Source organism: Hemiscyllium ocellatum, chromosome 12, assembly GCF_020745735.1.
Source record: "Hemiscyllium ocellatum isolate sHemOce1 chromosome 12, sHemOce1.pat.X.cur, whole genome shotgun sequence".
NCBI classification, from domain to species: Eukaryota; Metazoa; Chordata; class Chondrichthyes; order Orectolobiformes; family Hemiscylliidae; genus Hemiscyllium; species Hemiscyllium ocellatum.
In genome coordinates this window covers 12224161-12250709 of record NC_083412.1, presented here as the reverse complement: position 1 = coordinate 12250709, position 26549 = coordinate 12224161, and the positions used below count along the sequence as shown (strand labels likewise).

General features: G+C 40.3%; 1 protein-coding gene across 3 annotated transcripts in view; it reads right to left on the bottom strand.

Moving 5' to 3' along the window:
• wbp4 (WW domain binding protein 4) overlaps window positions 1-26549 on the bottom strand; it is a 57278-nt gene that overhangs the window by 3621 nt on the left and 27108 nt on the right. The window contains exons 6-9 of one of the 3 annotated variants that reach the window (XM_060833328.1): window positions 13594-13664; window positions 11787-11856; window positions 10564-10784; window positions 1187-1347 (exon numbers count right to left, since the gene is read on the bottom strand). In XM_060833328.1, the coding sequence (XP_060689311.1) occupies window positions 1187-1347; window positions 10564-10784; window positions 11787-11856; window positions 13594-13664 (523 nt within the window). The remainder of the gene's footprint in view (window positions 1-1186; window positions 1348-10563; window positions 10785-11786; window positions 11857-13593; window positions 13665-26549) is intronic. The other 2 variants (XM_060833330.1, XM_060833329.1) reach the window with 2 other exon arrangements.

Sequence of the window (26549 nt, the reverse complement as noted above, 5' to 3'; positions counted from 1 at the left end):
GCTATCTTTAGTAGCCACACACTCAGATGACATGCAACATGAGTTCGACTGGGACAACATTACTATTGTAGGACAAGCCAAACAGAACAGCCAGGGAATTCCTAGAGGCATGGCACTCATCCACAGATTCTATCAGCAAACACATCGACCCGGACCCAATATACCGGCCACTGCAGCGGGCAGTTGGAACTGACAACCGGAAGCGGCAGAACAAACCACTACAAATGCCGGAGGAAAGATCACAGAAGCGCTTCACAGGAGGCTCCCAAGCACTGAGGATGTAACCTAGACAGGGGACGAAACGTCTGCAACACAAATTCCCAGCTCGGCGAACAGAACCACAACAACGAGCACCCGAGTTACAAATCTTCTCACAAACTGTAAACCAGTAAGCCACTTCATTTTTAAAATTCACAGACTTGCAAAATGCATGCAAAAATGAATTTGGGGGAATATTTAGAAGCATGCAGAGTTTAAAATGTCCCTGGAGATAATCTTGCCAGTACCTTTGTATTTTCATTTGGAATTCTGGGGTCATGATTCCAAAGCTTTTCATAAACTCTTCAGAAATGCCCTGGTGTTTTTAATATGTTTCACAACTCCAAGATCAATTTTACTTTAATACTTTTACAAAACTAGCTATCGCAGATTGACTATATCAACAAGATTAACTGGCTTAATAGAAATCTTTCCCAACTCAAAACAACAACTTGTGTTTGCTGCATTCTGCCACCCTTGATCCCTAACCCATCAGGAGAAGGATAGCAAGTGAAAGAAAACAAGATAGTAAGGGAGGAGTGGGGGGCGGGGGGGGGTGGTGGTGTTTAGGGAGCGAAACGATGAAACAAAGGGTTGTTGTGTAGGTCACCACCTATTAATTCCACCTGATTAATGATGTCAGGTTTGGGTCTCATCCACTAGACATCTACTGTGGGAATGGCAACCACTTATGTAGTCATGTGCTGAAGTGGCAATAAACCTCATTGTACCACCAGGATGTGCATGACATTTGATGAACAGTTGCATGGTCACACAGGTAGGTGCTCACTCTGAAGGAACACAATGTGACTATGTGGTTGATATTCACAAGTAGTTTAGTAATAGGTTATAAACAGTAGAAATTTAACTGTCTTTCAGCATCAAGTGTGAACAGAAAGATTACGGTGGTTAATGATTAGATACTCACTCCTCCTCCTCTTTTACAGCTTCCCATTCACCATATGGGTTTACTTTTCTTCTCTTAGCTTCTTGTTGGGCCTCCACCTGGGGCAAATTGTTTTCACCTTCTGCACCATGCACTTCTTCAGAAGCCTTTACTTCACTGCCATCACCTGGAGCACTTTCCTGCTGGAACACATTATCTTTAACAACAATCCTTGAGAAAACACACACACACACACACACACAAAAACACACCTCTTCTGCAAAAAGGTCATTTCAACAGTTGAAGATTATTCAGTTCATCAATCAAACATTTGAAAATACCACTAAACTAAAAGATTAAGTTTGTGTGCCTAAACAGCAATGCACATATGATCCAAAACAAAATGAAGCAACTTATGATAAAGTCTCACTAAGGAACCCAGTGTAGCCAGGATAACAAATGTGGGTGCATAAACAACAAAATAAGTGGTTAAATATTGTAGATGTAACACTCCTCAGTAATGAAAAGGGAAAGGAAATAGATGAAAATGTAATTGTACTAATCAGAAGTAGAAATAGTTGCTATAGTCCCTATTATCTCTTGCATCCTCTCCACAACACACCCAGTTTCGAGTCATCAGCAAACTTTGGAAATATTGCATGTGGTCCCCTCATCTAAGTCAGTCATGTGTATTGTGAATATTTGAGGCCCAAGCACTGATTCCGCTGTACACCACTAGTCACTACTATTATTACTAGTCTCTGTTTCTGGTCTGTCAGCCGATTCTCAGTCCATGTCAGTATGTTGCCTACAATCCCATTAGCTTAAATTCTGCCCACTACACTCTTAGGTGAGACCTTACCAAAAGCCTTGTTGAAATCCAGATACACTACATCCACTAGTACTCCCTCAACTATTCTACTCAAGAAACTCAAGATTAGTTAAGCATGATTTACCCTTCATAAACCCACAATGAATTGTCCAATTCTGTTAACGCTTTCCAAGTGTTCCATTATCATGTCTTTTATAATAGACCCTAGCACTTTTCCCCACTACTGACGTGAGGCAAAGTGGTCTGTAATTTTTTTTTTGCTTTTCCCCCTCCTTTGTTAAAAAGTGGGATTACATTTTCCACCTTCCAATCTATGAGAACTACTTCAGAGTCTATAGACTTTTGGAAGATTGTGTCACCATAGTCTTGCCAAAGCACAGGGCTGCTCTCTCCTTCAAGAGAGACAACTAGTGGTCATTTAACTTGAGGGTCACCATACCTCAGGCGATGGAACAGGTTGAGAAGGACAGTCCTTCATGTTAACCTCATGGGAATTGAACCCACACTGTTGGCATCACATGGCTTCACAAACCAACCATCCAGCCAAATTGTGCTAAACTAGCCCCCTTTGGAAGTCCATGTATTTATAGATGCCCTCAATGACTGAACTTCCACAACCTTGGGGTAGAGAATTCCACAGACTCATTACTATATAAGTGAAGAAATCCCTCCTCATCTCAGTCCTAAATGGTTTTGACCCTTGCTCCGAGATGGTGTCTCCTGGATTTAGCTTCCCCACCTAGAGCAAACATCCTAACTGCATCCAATTTGTAAAGCCCTTTAAAAAATTCAAGTTTTAATTAAGATGGCATAAGGTCATTAAGGGTTGTACAAGGTGAAGTTGAGGGCAACATGCCCCTCAAACTTTGTGTTATGTGTGACATAATAGTTATTTAGATACTGAGGGCCTTTAAACTTTTAGTGGAGCAATACATACAATACCTTATATAAAAGGTCCAACTTCGCTTGGCCACAGTGAAACCTCCAAGCAGCTCCACAGACCATAAGGATCAATTGTCATGGTACCAACAGTGAAATGATAAATAAAGAATACAGGTAAACTTTCTTAAAGGTGTGACTGGAAGATTTGGGACCAAGGATACGCAGGATGGGCCACACCAGTGTAGGATGGGCAAGGTCAAGAGTCACTTGGAGTAAAGAATTGATCAGCAAACAAATGCTAGAACTGGTATCAAAATTCAGTGTCATGAAGCCACCGAGCTGAAGTTAAGTTTTTTTTAAAAAGAAAAGTTATTCATGGGATGTGGATGTCACTGACTAGGACAGCACTGTTTATCTCTAATTGTCCTGGACAAGATGGTGATACGTGGTCTTCTTGAATTGCTGCATTTCTTAGGGTATAGGGACATCCATTATGCAATTAGGAGATTCAAGGTATGTAGGTAATAACCAGGTTTCTTGTACTTGACTTGGTACCATGAGGCATCAAGGATTCCAGAGTCTAATATTAAAGAGTTCAAAGGGCAACACCTTCCCAGTTGTTTGGCGCAGAGCTGCCACTTCTGTTGCGTCTATCCTACAGTAGCACACGTTTCATATTCAAGCAATTATACTAGACAATGTCAGACTACTATTTGACTCGTCTGTGTGACAGCTCTCCCAGTTTTGGTATAAGTTCCAAGGTAATGAGATCTTTGGAGGTTAACAGGATTACGTTTGCTATCGTTGCTTTCAGTGCCTAATTTAATTCTGGATGGGTGTTGTAGTTTGCATTCCAAGAGTCCAAGTAAGAATGGCAGACTTCTTTCTCTAAAGTTCCTTTATAAACCACATACATTCAAAAAATGCTTGCTTCTTGGGTAATTCCAACTTTTAAAAATTCAGCTTGAGAGAACGTTCCCCTAACTTTGCTCAAGTTGTTAAAGGGATATTGATTTGACATCAGGAGAGATCAAGAAAGACATTTTAGATTGATGGGAACTAATTGATAATCTAGACCAATTTTGAGGGCTAAAAAGAGTGCCTGGATGGATTTCATTGATGCATCTGGAAGAAACAGAAGTAAATAGCCGAGGATGAAAAGAAATCAAGAAAGAGGATTTCCGACTCATTTGAATGTTGTTATTTGAAAATAGAAATAACATTCAAATGAACCTGTAATCCTCTTACCTGATTTCTTCTCAACCTCTGCTATCTATTTCTCAATTTAAAAAAAACAGAAGAACAAATCCAGAGACTATATACCAGTCACTGATAGAAAAGATACTGGTATCTTTTAGAGTTGGAACCAAATAAGATCAATAAGTCAGAACTAGGGAAAAGTCATAACACAAATTTCAAAAGATCAGGCTTGATCCATTTGAGAGTTGGCACGATGTACAGAGAACAATGATCTAGTCAGGACAGCCATTATCCCACTGAACAACTTTGAGGTGGGGGGTTGCTGTTTATCATGCAACTTTACAAATGGGACAAGGGCTAGTCTACTTCAAATAACCCAGAAAAGGTACAGTATCTTAAAAACTTTGAAAGCAGAATAAGGAACCAACTGTTGCTATGCAGTGGCTACATAAACTGGTGTTTTCTATTAACACTTTTAACAATCAAAAAGATGTCCCATATAATTATGGAAAATTGTGATCAAATTTTAGTGATGTCATGCCAGATAGGTAAGTTGAATGTACCAGCAATTGCCTGATTGAGGAACATACTGTTTGACTTTGATTGTAACAGGCAGAGTACAGATTGTGCCTGTAAAACTCAAACAAAATATGCGTTGTTAGATGTGATTCTGTGATTGGGAAGTATTCAAATAATTCTGCATGTGCTAATAGCGACACTGACAACCATGGTCATAATACGGTAATTAGAAATTAAATATATTCATATACAAAACCCATTCTCTTCAAAAGGAAACAAATAAGTCTTTTTTGACTTACTCAGCAGCTTGCAGAATCTATTGTCCCTGTTGCTTTCTCCATGACAACATCTTAATCAGAATCAACCAGTCACAAATCAGTACCAGTCTCTCTCTCTCGATATAAACTCTGTCATCATTTGTAATTTTGCATTCTCGCAGTTGTCCTCATGAGTGCAAGATAAAAAGCTTTGCAATATGTCCCTCTTTTTAACAAAACTCAAGTTCTGTACTATGAAGCAACTGATGGCCTTAAGTTCCTCCCACTCTTTTCAATCCTTGGTTTTTGACCAATAAATATTATTGGGATGCTTTTTGATGTCTTCTACTGTGACAAGAGAAACAAAATATTTCTTCAAAGCCTCTGTTATTTCCTCGTTTCCAATTAATAATTGTCTGTTCTTATCCTCTAAGGAAACATTGCTCACTTGAGCTTCTTGCTTTCTTTTCAGTTTTATAGAAGCACTTACTGTCTATTTTTATATTATTTGCTAGTTATTCACATACTCTCTCACTTATTTCCTTTAAATTTTTAAGTTTTTTCTTGTCTAATCATTTGGTTTACCGCTAATCTTCACACATTACACATTGACTCCCCAAGTTAGCCACAGACAGTATTTCCGGATCTTAAAGTCTCTCTTTCTCAATTCAATAATATCTGAGTTATGAAATATCTACTAAATATATGCCATCGCTTTGCTACCATCTCACGTTTTAATCAATTTTCCCAGTTCATTGTAGTCAATGTTGTCTTAAAGTATTTTGTATTATGTCCTGTACAGCCATGCCATATTATAAATTTTCATTAAAAATTGAACACAACAAGCTGTTTAAATGGTTGCCGCAACTTGACTACTGCAAATAAGACTACAGAGAGTATCAAGTCTCTGCAATTTTAATGCATTTAATTTGCCAATCTGTCAAATCACAGAAGGATCTGCCCACAAATGCCTATTTAATGGAGCTTTGCATTAGCCAGGAGGCACCTGCAAAACCCTACTGGCCTATAGTAATGCTCCACATCAGAATTAATCCCAAATGGAAACACAATAAAGCGTGTGAAAGATGTTTTATTTTCAGTTTGTGCACTTTACACTGGCCTGACCTTGCACAGTAAAAGGCAATGGAAAATTATTGCAAGTTAATCTTGAGAAATCTCTGTAAATCTTTTTCTGCTTTGTCTGCTGCCTTTGGATGAGTACAATACAGTCTGCCATGTAATCGATGCAGTCAATTGCACCGTCCCAGACATCTCAAAGATCTTTGCAATTTCAGCTAGGGAAGCAGGTAGGCTTTAATCGAGCACTTCAGAATGATTGACCTCTGTGAGTGAAGAACATCCAACATCTATGATCCATGTGCACTGTACAGTGTCGTTCACTATGGTATACGTTTTCATGGTTGTCTCTGGTGGAATTTCAATGCCATCCTCCTGTGGAGAGTGAAGAGAGACTCATTTCCAGGTTGGGATTGGCCTCATGCAGCTCCTCCACATTATAATATCAGAGCTGCTTTGAATCCAGTATGGCAACAGCAACTGACAACTGCTGTTCATGTCTATCACCATTTTTCACACTTTCATCGTGAACATAATGTCTGCAACAGTCGAGCTGTACATTACATTACATTAATAGCCTCAATAGCCTGAGAGATATGTTGCTGCCCCCTAGTGGTTTTCAGGTTCTTAATCATTCCTAATCCATTGGTTGAAACTTTGCTGCCACAGATTGACAGTCCCAAGGTCAGTTGTGTTGGGGTGCATAAGGCAGTTGTCTGTTATGACAATCTTCTTCTTTCTTCAGTTTGTCCACTCGCCTGATCCATGACTTAAAAATGCTGGATGTTATATGTATGTGGTTGTGTTAGCATTATCCTGCGTGGGAGGTTTCTTGAAGTTTGCATAGCAGCTTGGCTTCTTGGAGTTTTATTAAAAACAGATATGGCAGTGGCTTTTTGGTGCCATTCATGTTCCTTGCCCTTCTTTCCACCATTACACAGTTCATCCTTAACATCCAAGAGCAACCTGTCAAAACGTACCAGGTTTAAAAAATGTCCCTCTGTATCTCCTTGCTTCCATAACCCTAGAAGCCTCACTACTTACTGCACTGAAGACAATACAGTGCCTGGTCTTGAACAGCCATTGCAGGTGAACCTCTTGTGGCCAGGACTCTTTTGCCAGACAGGATTGGACTGGAGATGCATATGTTCTCTGCTTGAGCTGCGTTGAACCATGTTGAAGAAGCTCTGCTACATTGGGCAGATACTTCATCCTCTCCCATGTTGGTGAAAATACTTTCTTGTCAAGCTTTTTCAAGGTGTTCACTTTGTATTTCAGAATGATTAACAAACTTAATAGTGGAATCTCCCAGTTCTTAGCAACGCTTACTTTTCATTTTGAATTATTGTTTTCCACTTGCTTGATCAATTTTCTCTCTCTCCAACTGGCGAACTTTTTCACAGGTTTACATTTGTTGTAACAGGAGGATTTTGCTGTCAAATGATCGCTTGCCTAGAACTTGGTGACTTTACACTCTAGCATGACCTAATCCTGTTTTGAACGGTTAGTGTAGTTATATGATATGTTTGCTACAAGGTCAACTAATGGAGTTAACAGTCCTAGTTATCATAATTTGACCATCCATGATTTCATTATATGATCAAAGGTCACAGTATCTTAAAATCATGTAGAAATTTCATAAATCCCATTGCTTATAGATCGGCCAACACCTAAAGGCTATGGGTTTTGAGACTCCGTCACTCCACGTTTCAGTGGACAGAAGATCAGATTTAAATTCAATTGCCACTATCAACTTCTAATTATTCACAATAATCTCCCCTATCCAAACTAGACTGAGTGGGGCTCATGAGTGTTCACACATAATCCACCTTGGGAAATCAGTATAAGCACAACATCTTGAACTTGTAAAAAGCTACATGATGCGATGGCCAATTTTTAGTTTGTTTAAAATTAAACCCATGAGCTATACAAAGATCCAAAGCTAAATGAACTGTCAGCTCAACTCAGCCTGTGAATTAGACCTTTTAACACATTCCACTCAAAATTCACCTGAAAACCAAACTTCTAAAGATGAGGAAGAAACTTCCAGAGGACTCAGACATGCAAGTATAGGAAAGGCCTGGAGTTTTGCAACACAAAGCACTTGTGAATTACTTATAATTTTAAATTGCAAGCAATAACTTCACACAAAATGCTTGTTACTAGCAGTTGACTGAAAGTAGCATCAAGGATGTCTAGGGAACTTAAGTCAATTGGAACTGGAGGGAATGTTTCACTTGTGGAAGTCATAATTAGCACAAAGAACTATATTTTAGGCTGTTGGAGTCATTTAAGCCACAGGACATCACAAGGAGTTCCCTAGAAATGTGTACTCGGCTCAAACTTCTTAAGTGAGATAACATCCAGGCTTGGGTTGATAAGTGGCAAGCAACATATGTACCATGCAAACACTAGGCAATGACCATCTCTATCACTAAAAAGAGAGAATCCAACCGTTTCCTCTGGACATTCAGTGGCATCACCAGCACTGAAATCCACACTATCAATATCATAGGTGTAACTATTGACCAGAAACTAAACTAGATCGACCTCATCACCGTGTCTAAAAGAGCAGGTCAGAGGCGGGGAATTTTGCAGCAAATAACCCACTTTCCAAAAGCCTGCCCACCAACTAGAAGGCACAAGTCAGGAGTGTAACTGAATACTCCTCACTTGACTGAGTGAATGCAGTTCCAAAACACACGAAGTTTGACACCATCCATGACAAAGCAGCCTATCCACCATCTTCAACATTCACTCTCTCCACCACTAAGTGGCAGTATTGTGTCCCATCTAAAAGATGCACTGCAGCAACTCACCAAGGTTCTATCAGTAGTCCTTTCCAAACTCTCAACCTCAACTTTCTAGAAGGTCAAGGCCAGCAGATGCATCAGAACATCATTACCTGCACGTTTCCCTCCAATTCACACACCATCCTGACTTGGAATGGTGTTGCTGTTCCTTCAACATCACTTGGTAAAAATCCTGGATATACCTCCCTGCTGGCACTGAGGGTCTATCTACACACATGGATTGCAGTGGTTCAAGCTGGAAGCTCATTACCACCTGGTTCACTAATGTCCTTTAGGGAAGGAAACTGCCAACCCTACCTGGTCTGGCCTAAAGGCAACTCCAGACCCACAGCAATACGGTTGACTCTGAACTGCCCCCTGGGCAATAAATGCTGGCTTAGCCAGGGACACCCTCATCCCATGAATGAATAAAAAAACTTCTCCAGAATAATGTGGGATGGGTAATAAATATTTACTGAACCAGAGATACTCAATCCATTGGACATTTCTTTTTGAACAAAAGGACAACTAGAGCCCAAAAGACATATTTGCATGACAAGTTTCCAGTTCTTATTTTGTTGCATTACAATACAAATACATTTACTACTTTCACATCAAGGGCAGCACGGTGGCTCAGTGGTTAGCACTGCTGCCTCACAGCACCAAAGACTGGAGTTCAATTCCCGCCTCAGGCAACTGTGTGTGTGGAGTTTGCACATTCTCCCCATGATTGCGTGGGTTTCCTCAGGGTGCTCTGGTTTCCTCCCACAGTCCAAAGATGTACAGGTTAGGTGAACTGGCCATGCTCAATTGCCCATAGTGTTAGGTGCATTAGTCAGGGGTAAATATAGGGTAGGGGAATGGGTCTGGATGGGTTACTCTTTGGAGGGTCTTTGTGGACTTGTTGGGCCAAATGGCCTGTTTCCATACTGTAGGGAATCTAATCTAATCTAATCACATTGTTGAATATCTAAGTGTGAACTGACTTAATATATTGGGAAGAACAAGGAGGCCTTATAAAAAAGGTACTACTCTATGAGGGAAGCAGAGCTCAATAGTGGTTAATAAATCATGCAGGATCATGGACTTTAAATCTAGAAGCTTAAGAATACAAAAGTAAGAAATATGTATCAACCCTATATAAAACAGTTGGATTATTGTGTCCAGATCTGGGTACTTCACTTTAGGTGGGATACGAAGGCATTAAAATTGGTGGAGGAAAGATTAATTGGAATGGTTCCGGAAATAAAAAACTATGGTTGAGTGGAGAATTTGAGAAGCTGAGACATTTCTCCTTGGAGGTGACCTGACAGGTGAGCAAAAGTCACAAGGCATCTTGGCAAACAGTAAGAAATTTGTTCCTCTTGGTTTAAGGAAGGTAAACCAGAGGACACTGATTCAAGATAATGGCAAAGGTTGCAAGAATGATTTGAGGAAAACCACTTTTATACAGCAAGCAGTTAGGGTCGAGAATATGCTGCCAGAGTCCAGGTTAGAAACTCCAGTGGGAGCCTTGAATAGAGAACTGGTTAGTTATCTAGTGAAAAACAAATGCAGGACTATATGGGAGAGTGGGATTAGGGGAGTTATTCTTACAGAGAAATGGAATATTTGAATGGGCTAAATGGCTTCAGTTTGTGTTTCAACCAGTATAAACTATTTTAAAAAAATCTAGTGCATTCAGCATTGAGACATTCATTTCTTGCACATCCTTCCAGGGTGAAAGTATGTGTGAATGTAGGGGAGTAAACAGTTGTCTCCCCAAGGACACCATGGGCCTACTTTGTTCCTGCTTGGCTTTAACCGATCTTGTAGTTCTATTAAGATTGAGGGAGTATGAGATTGAAAGTGGCAACTCACTTGGAGAGAGGTGTTTGCTTCTGGTTGTGGCTCACTTGGCTCTGTGTCTGTGGCCTGCTGAACGTCCTCTGCTGTATGATGACTTTCAGTCATTTTTAGAGATTTGGATTCTTCAGAACCAGAGGTTTCAGAGGACATCTCATTTTCAGTCTCATTCTTAACGGCTGTGGCAGAACATTCGCTAGCAGAGGTGAAGCCTTCTGGCTTTTCCCATCGTGATTCTAAGAAGGACCACAGAAATGAAACTTTTATTGCATATCATAAATAATTACAGCAAACAAACAAACGAGTGACTGCCAGGAGCTTGGTGACTGAGGTCTCAAAAGTAAATGAGCCAAACAAAATGCTTGAGAACTCAGCAGGTCTGGCCCCATCTGTAGAGAGAATAACAGAGTTAAAGTTCAGTGACCCCTCGTTACTGGGAAACAATGTTATTTATGCTGATTGCAAAGAGATGGGGAGGCATGTTTTGAATACATGCCGACCATGCTAAGACAGAGAGGGAAGGAGACAAACAAGGGGCCTGACGATAAGCCGAGAGGGAAATAAATGCTGAATGGATGCCAATATGAAGTATAGATAGTTGAAAAGAGTTGGCTGTGCTGAGAACAACCCTTACAGAACAGGGCCTCACGGTGTGGAGGTGGGTAACAAATAGGAGAAGAGTATTGACACTGAATTGTTACACTCAATTTTGAGTCCCGAAGGGTATAAATTACCTAGCCAGAAGACGAGTGTTGTTCCTCTAGCTTGCATTGAGCTTAGCTGGAGCTCTGCAGTAAGCCTGAGACCAATTTATAGACACTTAAGTATTCTACAAAGCAGTCTATCTTTCATCTCCCCAGCTAAGAGGAGACCAAAATTGTGAGCAGCAAATACAGTAGACTAGACTGATTGAAGGGTAGGTAAATCACTGCTTCACCTGAAAAGTGCGTCTAGTGAGGAGGGAGGATGTGAACAGGCAAGTCACTGCGTTTCTATGGGGAGAACAGCAGCTATTGATATAGTCTTCTCAGTGGCTTGGTTCTGAGAATGAAGCATTAAAATGGTTTACATGTCTGTCAAAAGTCTGGTTTACTAAACAGAAGTAGCTATCACAATAAGGATTAAATTGAAATCTAAAGTCATATTATAATCTGAAACTTCAGTTCGCAACATGGAAACTGGAATAAGACTGATATCTATTTCCCAGAAAATAAATAGCTCATGTTCAGTCTACGTACCTCTTGTTATGACATTGTAATAGTAGGTGCAGCCCTCTGGAGTAAGTCCTTCCACCCACGAAGAAGCCTGCTAAGAATGCAATTAGGCAAACCGTGAGGCAAGGTACATTACTGAAATTGCAGAGCCATTGAAGCTTTTATATTATGAAGTGATTTAGGGACTGGTTTAGATTCAAACATTTTTAACTCATATCTATACACAGACTATACTAATTAACTATCAGACTGTCAAAAGTATAATTGTTGCAAGGTGTAACCAGCTCTAGTTACAATAGTTTGCTTGTGTCACAATTAGTTTCACAGACACTCCAAGTTGCAGAGCGTAAAGACCACTTGTGTTGTTTGACCGTGGCTTCTGTAAAAGACCACAAAAATCAACACAACTCTGTCATCAGTGCTGTGGTTAATGAGACTGGACAAGGTGACTAGGTTTGTTCCGGAGTAAAGGTGCAACAAAGCACAGTGCAACACAAGGACAAATTTACGTTTAAGTTGCTGGAAGGCCATGAAATTTTAATACTCTTGAGGTCATGTTAATTGGTGTGGCATTCTTGTTTTTGAAATCAGGCAATGATAATCTGATAAAGTAGAACAATAACCAATCTAGAACTTGATTAGAATTAGACAAGGTGCTTTTTACATAGAATACTTTAAACATGAAAGCTGCAAATAATAATCAATCATCTCTCAGCAAATAAACTGCTTTTGAAGCAGTGCCACTGTTAGTACAAAAGCGACAGCTGAATTATGTGCAGTAAAATCCTACTGATGAAAATATGGTACATGATTATTTTGGCAGAGTCAAATGAGGGGCAAAAACAGTAAAAAGGTATCAGGAAAACTCCGATTGTCCTTCATCTAGTGCCATGTGTTGTGTGTCCACAGAACAGGTTGAACTTGGTTTAATGTTTCATGGAAAAAGGTGAATGCTCAACATATTGATCCACGTCAGATTAATTCACGCCTCATTTCATAAGCAGAACAAACAAAACATTATGAGTCTCAAGGCTATTAGAACATTCTAACCTTGAAGCAACTAGAAACAGATGTGTCCTTCATATGTTGCTCTTCATATTGTGCTTAATCTAACATCCAAAGAAACTGGAATACGAAATACTCATCTTCACAAGAACCCAGCAGCAATAAGTTCACAAATTTGTGAAAACTTTCGTGCAATTGGCAAAGGAGAGTCCAACACACAATTTCTCACCCAAAGGGGAGTGGAGTGGCAATTCAAGTGGTTTCACTGACCCGAGGACTGATTTCTGATACTCATTCACATACTGGGAGGGAAGTCAAAGGACCTTAAGTTCCTCCCTCTCAGGCCATGTTGTTACAATCCTTAAAAACCAGTGAGAATTCTCACCTGGAAACTCCACATGCAACAGATTCTCAACAAGCATCAAAGCAAAACATGCCACCATGTTAGAGGTGATGTACCAGCTCCATTTCGAGGTACAAAGACACAATATCCAAAAGCACAAAATTAGCTTAGAATACAGTTAACTAAGCAGGATCACAAGTGAAATGTTTGCAGTTTTTGCCAGAACACTACCAGCTCAAACCTTATATACGGCCCAAGATTCCATTTGTATGTTCAGACCGGACTATAAAACAGACCAATGTATTTTTGTTTAAAGAAAGGAGTGCACTTACTCTGAACTAATTGCCCCTGCAAGCAAGCACTGGATAGTGTCTGCTAGAGGGATCATTCACTTATAAAATAATGGTTAAGAAAGCGTACTTATGGCCCACAGATATACAAGCCCTCAATGATGTGGTAGGCAAATGCAAACCAACAATGTACCTGTTGTGCAACTTCACTCTGCACAAAGTTTGAGCTCCCTTGGAACCCTTCAGGCTTTTCCCATTGTGATTCTGTACAATGAAGAAATAATTGCCTGTGAGTCTCTCACTGCTATTTGGCCTGAATACAATCTGTATATTACAAGTTCCCATTTCCATTTGAAATATGAACACACACCATCCCTGAAAGCATATGGTAATAATTTAGTAGTTTTGAATGATTCTAACACATCTTCATAATCTTTCACACCTGCAAGATCAACTTTAGCATTTGTGATTAATCGAGCATAAATACTTCCAAGGCTACAAATTATAATTATTTTGCTTAATTAATATTAAAATAAAGTCACCCAAAGCTAATCAAAATTTAAGTTTGAGGGTATCTAAAGAGATTACATATTCCCACAGCAGTTTGCATGACCAATTAACCACACTCAAAAGAAATGTACAGTAAGTCCGTATCAATTACATATACACATTTATGCTCTGAACCTGGGCACAGACTGAATCAATGGCAAGATGGACTATATTAAAAAGTGTTCTCGTAATATTGACAAAGAACTAAATGTAATTATTGCACGACCCATTTATATGAGGGCAATGCAGTAATTGATAACTAATTAAAATGCTACAAATGTGTGATGTTAAATACATACTGCAGAGATAATAATTACCACAAATGCAAAGCTACATGCAACATTACATCTCTCATTAAATAAAACACAAATTTAGTCAGGTCCACAGAGATGTTAGGACAACCTCATATCTCACCAGCCCTTCTGTCAGATTTCTAAAAACATATTTGATGACGTGCAAGCACCAATTAGTACAATATTAATAATCCAAAATCTTAGTACACAGAATAATGTCAAGGTTCAAAGTATCATCCCACCAAGGGCTCCTTGCAAGACATTCATGAGGCCTTTTATTTTTGGAGGCTATATTTTCATTCTTGCAAACACCTTTACTGAATGATGCAGTCATGTTGTGACAGTACCTTCTATATTTGTGTTGATCTATTTTTTTGAGGGGGGTGGGGGGGGAGAAATCTTCTTTAGATGATAAGATAGCACTAATACCAAAGGCTGTATGCACACACCATTAAATCTTTAAACTTGAAACCTATAAATAAGATGTTTTGGTTAATTTATGGTAAATAAATGTCCCTTACTCCAAAATGGGATCACTCACACTCACACACACAGACACACACAGTAAATGGCATCTTTCCCCCCACCATACACAATATCTACTCCTTGTCGCAGGACAGTCAATTAATCTTTTACAGAAACACCCTCAATAACCAGAAGATTCCCTTTGTTTGCGGTCAGCAATATTTTTCTTGCTTGATGTAACTGGGGTATTGTTCAGCCAGTTCCCTTGGTGGTCCAATAAGCGCTTTTGAAGCATTTGATAAGCTTTAAGTTTGAGTCCTATATTACCACGACTATGTTTTGGCTTTACAAAGTAACCATCAATAGCTGTGGCTAGTGCTTTAAGCAGTCTTTTAGAACAAGTTAAGTCTTTGCCACCCAATCTCTTAAAAAGATGCTTGGTTCTTTATAGTGAATGAATATCAAACACATGCGCAAGTCACTCATTTTTTTGAAAATTTTACAGGTCCTTTATTGAAGCATCATTGTAACTAATCAAATAAAACAAAAAAATACTGCAGATGCTGGAAATTCAAAATAGAAATGGATTGTGCCGCAACAGGTTTAGCAACATCTGCACAGAGACCGTGAACAATTTGAATCCAGTACAACTCTTATTCTGAAGAGCAGCATACGAAACTCTAAATGTTATCTGTTTTCCATCTTACAGATGCTATCAGACCTACTGAGTTTCTCCAGCACTTTTCGTTTTTACCTCATTGTAATAATCCTTTCTGTCACTGTCTGACCAATGCTCTTGTCCTGCTTTCTCTTTGAACACTCAGGCTATACGATGCAGACTTCATAATAAAATGTTCAACGAGATACCCAATCAGTACATCACACATTTCAATGCAACAGTTCAAACATCATAATGTGAGCCGTGAGGTTAAAGAACAACACTAGAACTAAAAATCACACAACAGGTTATAGCCCAACAGGTTTAATTGGAAGCACTAGCTTTTGGAGCACAACCACCTGGTGAAGGAGCGGCGCTCTGAAAGCTAGTGCCTCCAATGAAACCTGTTGGAATATAACCTGGTGTTGCGAGATCCCAACACCGGCACCTCCAAATCATGAACAACAAAACTGATTTTTGAAAAAGGAGATGCAAGTTAGTGAATGAGAGTTAGACTGTCGTGAAAGAGGTTTGTTTTACCCTACTGATGAGGTGTTGTTGCAGTGGTAATGCTGTTCAGTACGAGAGGAACCACATGTTCAGACATTTGACAAGTGTGCTTGGCGGAGCAGAGTAGTAGCTCCTATCCCCCGTGAACATTTTTGGGCTCTCACCAATCCTGTCTGTGCAGCTGACACTCCGTCTCTGCTTCCACCAGCCCAATTTACACTAGATCACAGCCTCGATAGATATTTGTATTTAGCTCTCTAAATACCTGCTAGTCAGCCTCCTGAATCTATACGGTGGGCCTGGGAGAGGCCAGTAATTTCTACAGCTCATCCAATCACAGTTAGGTCAATCCTACCTTGCTAATTCCTCTAATCACAGGCTCTGTCTTTTTAGCAGCAGCAAGCATGAGAGGAAACTGTGACTGAATGAGCTGAAGTGCAAAAGGCAAAATCTGACTGGTGGAGCAGCCCTTGCTCTTCCTGTAGATAGGGAGAAATAGGGAGGCGGGGGTGGCATTTTCTCTGACTGGTCACCCCGAGTGACTTTTCCTGGGTAAATTCTGCTGACATTATTCCTCAAACATTTACTGCTGCTGACCAAGACTTAGTGTTACGTACTGATCGGAGTAAGCCACACGGTCAGAATGAATTTCATAAAATGAGACAGACTGACCCAAGTTCCCAGTGATTCAAAGTGGGAATTTTGAGCACTGTGGCAAAAAGGCACTTTCATTAAATTTTACTTCAAGAAATAAAGTCCCCAGAGCAAGAGGTGAGATGGAGGTGAAATAACACATAGACCAAGAGGACCACTGAAACTAATAGCGCATAATGTCATGAAGGCTGAGAAAGTAGCTGATTGATCGCTGCTCATTGGACTGATGAAGGGCTTTTGCCCGAAATGTCGATTTCTCTGCTCGTTGGATGCTGCCTAAACTGCTGTGTTCTTCCAGCACCACTGATCCAGAATCTGGTTTCCAGCATCTGCAGTCATTGTTTTTACCTGATTGATAAGTATGTTTAGTCTGTACTTCTAATCTTTAGGTTTCTAGACATGTTTTCCTTACTTTCTCTGACAAATAAGTTTTCATATTAAGTTCCTACTTAATCTAACAGTAAAAAGTAGTTTTAGTAGAGTTATAATATGGCACATCAGAAGGGCCAACTGGAGTGCACAACTTAGGTCTATATAAAGTCATGGGTATATCATGTAACCCAGAGAGAGAAAAAAAATCACGTCTGTAGCAAGTGTCACCAGTTGTGTAAACCAGAGCTCCAGGTTTTGGAACTTGAGCAGTTGGAAGTACTATTGTGCATCTGTGATTCAGAAGACCACATGGAGTGAATGCTTAGGGATATGGTCATACCACAGATTAGAAGTGTACCAGCAGAGAGAGAATAGGTGACTGTCAGACAATCGAAGAAAACCAACTAGGTAATGCAGGATTACCCCAAATCGGTATTCCATTCTGGAAATTGGCGAGGGCAACAGTTCCTCAGGGAAGTGGCAGCCAGAGCTAAGCTCATGGCATCACTGGGTGACTCAGCTGTACACAGGAGGAGGAAGAACAATGGGACAGCAGTAGTTATAGGGGCTTCCAGAGTTAGGGGATCAGACAAGTGTTTGTATGGAATGAAATATGACTCCAGGATGGGTGAGCCTCTCTGGTGCCAGAGCCAAAGAACAGCTGCAGGACATCCTTCTCCAGGAGGAAGATCAGCCAAAAGCTGTGGTCCATCATGGTATCAATGCCATAGGTAACAATGACATAGGTAGAAAGAGCAATAAGATCCTGAAGGTAGATTTCTGGGTGGTTGAAAGATACATGATTGCAATGAATGGTGGGAAGACTTGACAGGGCCGAATGGCCTTCTGTTTCTATGCTCCTACCTCCCATCCACAAGAGTAAAGCAATACTGTTCTCAAGTTGCCTCTTCCCCACCCTTCAACTGATCTTCACTACTTCCTGATTATAATACTTCACCAACTCCACTTAGCCATTAAAACAAAAACAACTAAAGAATAATTAGAAATGACCTATATGCTAAACTGTGCAGGTATTCAATAAGAAGCTGGATAAAAATCAGACATGACATCAATATAGGCCCCAGTCAGGTAACACATTATGTACAGAGACCGATTCTACTCTTCAAATCAAATAAAAGGACATAGGTGGACCACAAAAAATACAAAATAAGATTTTTTGGATGGTCTCAGACCAACAGATTCAAGTCTGTGAGATTGAACAAATTAAGACTTTATACAGAAAAGAGAAAAGTTAGAGGTCACCTGATAGAAAGCTTAGTTAGTGGGAAATGTGCAGAAAATGTGTCTACAGAGGAACCTTGATTATCCGAATGAGATGGGTGGGCACTATTTCGTTCAGTAATTGATTATTCGGTTAATAAATTTAGTGCCTTTCCTCTGGGGCTCGGAGTTTTCTGTTAAGTCCGCTCTCCATTCAGGAGATGAAGCAGCAGCACATTGCGCCCCCCCCACAACCCCGGCCAACACTGCCCCCGCCCCTGGAGGGAGGGAGGGAGGGAGGGAGGGGGGGAGGGAGAGAGAGAGGGGGAGGGAGAGAGAGAGAGAGAGAGAGAATCAGTGTTGGAAAGACGTCTTTAAATTCGGGACCTCAAGATCTCCTTCGGATAATCTGTTATTTGGATAATCGAGGTTCCTCTGTACATGATAAAGAATCCCGAAACCAGGAGCATAAATACAAAAGCTAATAATAAACCCTATAGGGATAAAGGAGTAAAGTCTTGATTCAGAATGGTTAGAATATGGGATCCACTATTAGTAATTGATTGAGGAAATTATTCAAGAAATTGGATGAGTAAAAGAATAAAGGGAATAGAATAATATGCCTCAAGTTTAAGAAGTCGACGAATGAATGGGCAGACTCACGAGCCAAATAGCAGTTACTGTGTTACAACATAACTCTGAATAAAGAAAGGTGCACACATTGAAACAGTTGCACAACCTAAACTTGGTCTTTATAGAAGGCCAGCAGATGCTCGAGAACATGACCACTTGCAAGCACCCACCATGCTGACATGGAACTATTGCTGTTCCTTCACTGTTGCTGGGTCAAAATCTGGAACTCCTTCTACAAAAGCACTCCAAGTGAATCTACTCCACATGGACTGCAATGAATCAAGGTGATAGCTCATCACCATCTTTTCAAAAGTAGAAAATAGGAGGAGTTGGCTAATCAGGCCTTCAAGCCTGCTCAAATATTTGAAGTGATAATGGCTGATCACCTAACTCAGTATCATATTCCCACTCCCCACCCCCCTCCATTTTCAACCCTTTAGCCTGAAGGACAATATCCAACTCCTTGATGAAAACATTCAATGTTTTGCCATCAACTGCTTTCAGAAAGAAATTTCCACAGGATCATCCCTCTCTGGGTAAAGAAATTTCTCCTCATCTCAGTCCTAAATGTGATCCCTGGCTCTGAACTCCCTGGTCACTAAGACCATTGTGCTTGTGTTTACATTGTCTAGTCCTGTTTGAATTTTGTCGGTTTCAATGAGATCACCATCCATCCCCACATTTACCTAATCACCATTGAATATAGTCCCATCCAAAACAGGGTGGCACGGTGGCTCAGTGGTTAGCACTGCTGTCTCACAGAGCCAGGGATGCGGGTTTGATTCCAGCGTTGCGCGACTGTCTGTGTGGAGTTTGCACATTCTCCCAGTGTCTACGTGAATTTCCTCCAGGTACTCCGGTTTCCTCCCATAACCCAAAGGGGTGCAAGTTAGATGAATTGACCATGCTAAATTGCCTATATTTTTCAGGGATGTGTAGGTTAGATGCATTAGTCAGGGGTAGGCATAGAGTAATAGGGCAGGGAGTGGGTCTGGGTGGGTTCCTCTTCAGAGGGTCAGTGTGGACTTGTTGGGACTAATGGCCTGTTTCCACTCTGTAGGGATTCTATGATCAAACCAGTCTTTCTTCATATGTTAGTCCTGCCATTCTAGGCCCCAATATGGTAAGCCTTCGTTGCATCCCTCCTATAAGAAGAACATACAAGGAGACTAAAATTGCACACAATATTCCAGGCCAGTTTTCACCAGGGCCCTGGGCAATTAGAGCAAGACATCCCTGCTCCTGTACGCAAATCTTCTCACTAGGAAGGCCATGCATACCATTTACCTTCTTCACTGCCTGCTGCACCTGCACATTTACATTCAGCAACTAGTATACAAGGACACCCAGGTCTCAGTGCATCTCCCCCTTTTCCAGTCTATTGGCATTCAAATAACCTGCCTTTCTATTTTTCCTACCAAAGTAGATAACTTCACATGTATCCATTATATTTCAGCTGCCATGAATTTGCCCACTTACAATTTGTCCATGGACACTACTCACAATTCACTCTTCTATCCAGCTTTCTCAAGGTCAACTAGCAACGGAGAATAGTTCACACACACAATGTTTTAAAATCATGTTGTATTGAAATCTGAAATTAAGGACTAGGGCTTTGTGACCATCCCTTACTATCCACAGATAAACCAATATAAATTTCTTCCAAATTTACTTTAGCCAGGATTACTGCTGCCACTAATTTGTTTGTGAAACATGACAAGGTTTGTGGTATCAACTACATGGCCACCACTTTATCACAAGCAAATGTCCCATGCCAATTCTTTCTGGTAGCTTCAGGTTCAGAAGCTGCTTGTGATGGTTCAGCCTGTTTCTTTGAAGATGTTTGTTATTGACCCCAGGTATCAGGTGTTCTAGTACAAGTTAGAAAGTCACGAGTCACAAATCCCACTTTAGAGATGCAAGTACAAAATCTAGGCCAACACCTTTGTCCAATGCTGCATTATCTAAGATTCTACCTTTCAGTGGACATATTAAACTGATGACTTGTCTGTCACTTCAGATGGAAGCAAAAAGATACCAAAAGAACAAGGGCGTTATCTTGTGTCAGAGCAAGTATTTGTACCTCAACCAATATCACTAAATCAGATTATCTAACCATCACAACGCTGGTGGGACTTTGCTTTTGTGCAAATTGGTTGGTGTATTTCCTACATGATTAGCTAAATAGTTGTTGTGGTTCTGTTCGCCGAGCTGGAAGTTTTTGCTGCACGAACAGCTCGGCGAACAGAACCACAACAACGGACACCCGAGCTACAAATCTTCAACCAGACTTTAGCTAAATAGTACTTTGCTTCAGCCTGAGGTCATGATAAATACCATATAATTGCAAGAGCTTTTCAAATAGTTTCTGTTCCCTTGATTTATTCATTTATAAACCGTTAAGTTCTACCAATTGCAAAATTCTGACTCCAGGTCTTTCTCTTTCCGAAAATAAGATTGTTTGACATCTGGAATAAATATAATACCTGTATGGTGATGAACACTAGCCTAGGTGTGAGGCACAATGCATTTTGTGTGGGGCTTACCTGGGGTTGAAGAACCCTCAAAACACATATTGCCCAAGGCTTTGATCACCCTTGTAACTATGCCCACCTTTGGCTTGCCTTTCTTTTCTTTAACCTCTGTGAAAGGGCTTTAATTTTATCTAATTAAAGGTGTTTTATAAGGCAAATTGTTGACTGGCTCTTCTTGCCATCAATTTAAGAAAGAGTTAAGAAAAGGCACCTATGGTATAGCTTACACCATAATATGCATACAATTTTGCATTTACAGACCAGCTTGTAAACATTTGATTGCCTTTTCCTACTGGAACTTACAGTAATAAAAGAAAACTCAAAATAGAAACTCAGCTTGACAGATAGCAGGAAAGTTGGAAAAATTAAATTTTATCCTAATATGGGTGAAGGTGCTGCTCAGCTTGTTTAAGGTGGTTTACCCCAAAACAGCAGAAGTCAGTGCATAGGGCCAAATCCAATGTCTATTCCACTACCTCAAAATGGGGCAGATGGGAAGCTAATTTTAAAAGCAGCTAACCCACTTTTTAAATCAGCCCTTCAGCCTACAAATTCCGAACAGACCAAGCAAGCAGCTGGTTCACTATGCTGCCAACAAGCATATCTAAGAACCCAGTCTTGCCATACTGGCTAAATACAAAGTACCATTCTTTATTCTGCAGAGTAGAATCAAAGCAGTTTTCAAAGGCAAATACAGATGTGCAAGTACACTCACCTGGGCTCTCAATCACTTGCACAGTCATCTAGAATGAAATTCAAGTTTCATGCAGTAGTGATCTGATTCCCCAAAGCAGAACTTGGGAGTTTATTGAAATAGTCTTCACTTGCTTGGACATGTGTAGCTGCAACATCATCCAAAACACAGCAATCTGTTCAACTGGCACCTCAACCACCACGAGCACACTTGGAATCAATGTTTTCTATCTCCAAGATGCAATGGATTATTCAAGGTTTATTCAGCAGCATCTCGGATGCTCTATCAAGACATGGGCAGTACGTGCATGGCAATATTATCTTAGAGTTGTTTTCCATTCACAATGTCATAATCTGTGAGAGTTACTCTTCACAAGATCAGTGTGGATTTGTTGGGCCGAAGGACCTGTTCCCATACTGTAGGGGAAAAAATAAAGTTCACAGCTTCCTTCAAAACAGATTGGGCAATACTTGCCAGTGGTGTCCAGAAAGAATGAATTTAAAACATCGCGATCAGGTACCTTGTGCTATTTATCTAATGAGTGGGAACAGGGGAAGTTAAACCAAAGATGTTTAGTCCACAGGAGAAGAAACACATCCCACCATCTCCCCACAGACCTGTGTCTTCCTATTTCCAACATTTATCTAATGAATCACGAAGTCGGAGTTAATGAAACTATTACAAATTTTCGATTATACTGTAAGTTTGAATAGTAGACTTTGAACATTTTATTAAACACATCACTGCTCCAAGTACCCAATAAATTTGATGTAAGTGAATGGTTACCACATTGCCAGCGTATACATTCATGAACAATATGGGTTGAACTTGCACTGAAATAGAAATGGAGAAGATGTAATGGAATTAAAGTGAATATTTTCAATTGTTGTAATTCTACAGTGCAGGGATACCCCAGATGGCAGGGAATTACTGGGATCACAGAAAAACATACATTGCAATGACAAGGAACACGCGGAGATCGGTTAACTCAATAGCAACTCACAGTCTGACCATAAGTCTTAAAACCCAAAACAATTGGCTTAAAATGAATAGTAAGAAAACAGCTACAGCCACTAGTCTTACATTTGATTTGCCAGGGGTCTCGTCAGGCAACCATCCAAAAAGCACACCTTCCCCTGCATTCATCTAGCACTGTTTCAAGGAAATGACTACTCCTTCTTGACCAACCAGATTAAAGAACTGTTTAATTAGTAGCATTCGAACTACAGAAGTTAAAGTCGAGAATTTATTGTTAAATCAAGTCTGGAAAGGGACTAAAGAAAGCTGGATTGAGAAAAAAATGAAAGACACAAGAGGAATAATTTCATTTCTTTTTGAATCCCTAATAATTGAAAGCTGAAGGAATAAGAGTAATCATTGTAAATGGTAATTTTCAGCAATAGAAAGGTTGTCTACACTGGACTGGACAGCTGGACAGTGAGATCAGTTCTGAAAAGATATAGGGCCATGGAGAGAGTACAACATTAGGACTAGCTTTGCAGCACCTACCGGTTATGTGGCATGATGGGTTTCTCATGTGATGCAAATATTTAAAGTGGTCTCACTCTTGCCTGACAATAACTGATAAATTGGCTCATACTTCCCACACCGTTCCTCACCAACTGCTTTGTCACCTCAGCTGAAAATGCAGGGCTGGAATTCCATTTTGCCAGGGCCTGTTTTGACTCAAGCATACATTTGATCAGCTTTACACCCCAAAATCATTCCCTTGTCCAGGAATGAGTTCCCTTTTAAGTACTCCAAATACCTGGAATAACTATTTTTAAAAATACAACAAAACTCCTTTACTGCCAAATGTCTATTTGCTTCGAAGATCCCAAGACAGTGACTCCAAACCTTTAACTGCCTTCTCCAAACAGAAAATTAGGAATATGAACAGCAAAATTAACTAATTGTAAAGTTAATCAACTTGTGAATGTTGTAAATGACAAACTCACAGGAGGACACATGCTGAATATATTATAGATATATTATAGAAAGATGCACCACAACAGGACCATCCATCCCACTGTACTTGCTGGCACCTACAAAGAACTATCCAATTAGTCCCACTCCCCTGTTCTTTCAATATTACCCAGCAAAAGTTCTTCACAAGAATTTTTCAATTCTCCTCAAAGTGATTGATAACCTGGTTCCATTATCCTTTTGGGCAGAGAATTCTAGACACCACAACTCGCTTTGTAAAATACGTTACTTTATTCACCTCAAGTATGTCCCCTGGAAACAATTTTTCTGTATTTACATCAGCAAAACATTTTTTCTAATCTCCATGAAATTTCCTTTTAATCTTTTCTGACTCAAGGAAAGCAACCCCAGTTTTCCTATGCAACTGAAATCCTTCAACCTTGGTACCATGTTAGCGAATCTGCTCTGCACTCTCCCCAAAACCTTGATGTCAGCTTCCTAAAGTGCAGATTCTAGTCAAGACTTAATCAATCAGTGTTTTATGAAGGCACAACAGAACTCCCTAATTTTTAACTGTTTGACTAATTATAAAGCCACGGATCAGGTGCACTTTTTAAAAAAGCCATCTAATTTGTACTGCCAATTTCTAAGGTATGGGGATATACAACACAGCACTTGGTTCTCACACCCCTTTAAACATGCACTATCTAGTTCACAAAATTTCTCCTTATTCTTCCTCCCAAAATTAATAACTTCATATTTTGCTGCATTAAAATGAATATGTCCACTTTGTCCTAGAGTCTGTTACCATTCATTTCACAGTTTATAATATTCTTCAAGGTACAAGTCAAGAGTGTTCTGGAATATTCTCCACTTGCTGGGATGAGTACCATTGCAACAGCATCCAACTCAAAGCAGACCTCAATCGACAGCCCACCATCACCTTAAACAGTACTCTCTTCACCACTGATGCATAGTGGCACCACTATGAAGCTTTATTGACAGCACCTTTCAAATACATAGTCTCTATCGCCACCTCCTGGATTGACAAGGCAGCAGTAGTTTAAGAACAACATCACCTGTAAGTTCCCCTCCAGGATGCTTTGTAGCTTGACTTGGGACTGTACTGCAGTTTTTTAAAATGTCAAAATCCTGGAGATTTCTAACAGTACCATAGATGTACCTACACCAATAAACACTCAGCAGTTCATGAAAGCAGGTCATCACCACCTTTCCAAGGGCAATTAAAGATGGGTAACAAATGCTGGCCCAGCCAGAAGTGTCCACATCACGTGAGACAATTAATAAAATCCCAACACGAACCCTCTCTTCAATGAATACAACAATATGCTAGGCTCGCTTCTGGGAAACAATCAATCATTCAGCAGTGCTTTCTGCTTTTCATCCCTGGCCAATTATATATTCACTCAACGTGTCATGATGACAGATCAGGATGGAGTACTTACGAACATATTAAACTTTGAATTCCAACATAGAATTATAGAATCTCTACACTGGGGAAACAGGCCTTTAGCCCTCTGAAGACATGCCATCCAGACCCATTCCCCTCCTTCCCTATTCTGGGAGCGCTGCATTTTGCCAGGGCTCATTCATCTAACTTGCATATCTTTAGTCCACAGGAGGAAATCAGAACACCTGGAGGAAACCCATGCAAACACAGGGAGAACGTGCAAATTCCACACAGACAGTCGCCTGAGGGTGGAATCGAACCCAGTGCCCTGGCACCGCAAGGCAGCAGTGTTAAGCACTGATGCACCGTGCTGCCCTTGATTTTAAAACAAGGACTGCTATATCCAAAAGATCACTGTGGATGTAAGTCCAGCGATTCCGAGTGGGCCAATGGATTATGGCATCTGTAGAGAGCCAGAGAAATTTCAAACAGAAGCAGTAAAAACTAAGAGATCATGAAAGGTCAACTACCCAGCCCCACTGAGCACAAACTTATCTCCTGCAGACAAACTTGTGTTTTACCCTTCTGGGGGAATATACAAAAATACAAAAAATAAAAACTGAATACAACTTCCGATTGCTATCTTAGTGGCCTGACATACTAATAAGTGGACTCATGCTTTGAAGTTTAATTTGAGAACAGCTAATAAACACCCTGCACTGTTAGGAAGAAAGGGAAAATACTATTGTTGAGTGCTGCTAGGCAGCCAGCATTGAATTTTTTTCATCCTGCTTACTTTCAATCAATTAACTTGCAAAGCCGAGAATCTGAAAATTGCTGCTCAACCACCACATTAACACTATCCGTATCACCCCATGTAATGGTCCCACACTTTCTACAACTATCCTTCACAAATGTCTTAAACCGGACTCAGAAATCGTGTTCTAACTTATATCTTTTGTTTGTGGCGGGGGGGGGGGGGGGGATCATATCTTATTCCTTGTCTTGTGTGTGGCGTTCTTAGTTCTTCTCATGGTTAGTAACCAATAGTCTCACTTCACTGAAAACTCAAAAAAAGCCTGGTTAAATTCTCTTTTTATGGAAGCTATCCACAGGGAAAAGGATCTTTATTAAAATAATCTTGATGTCACCTATTGTAGGGGTTCACCCCTTCTCAGCCAGGAACTTTGCAATTGGAAGTATCCTGTTGGAACTGTAACAAAGTGGGG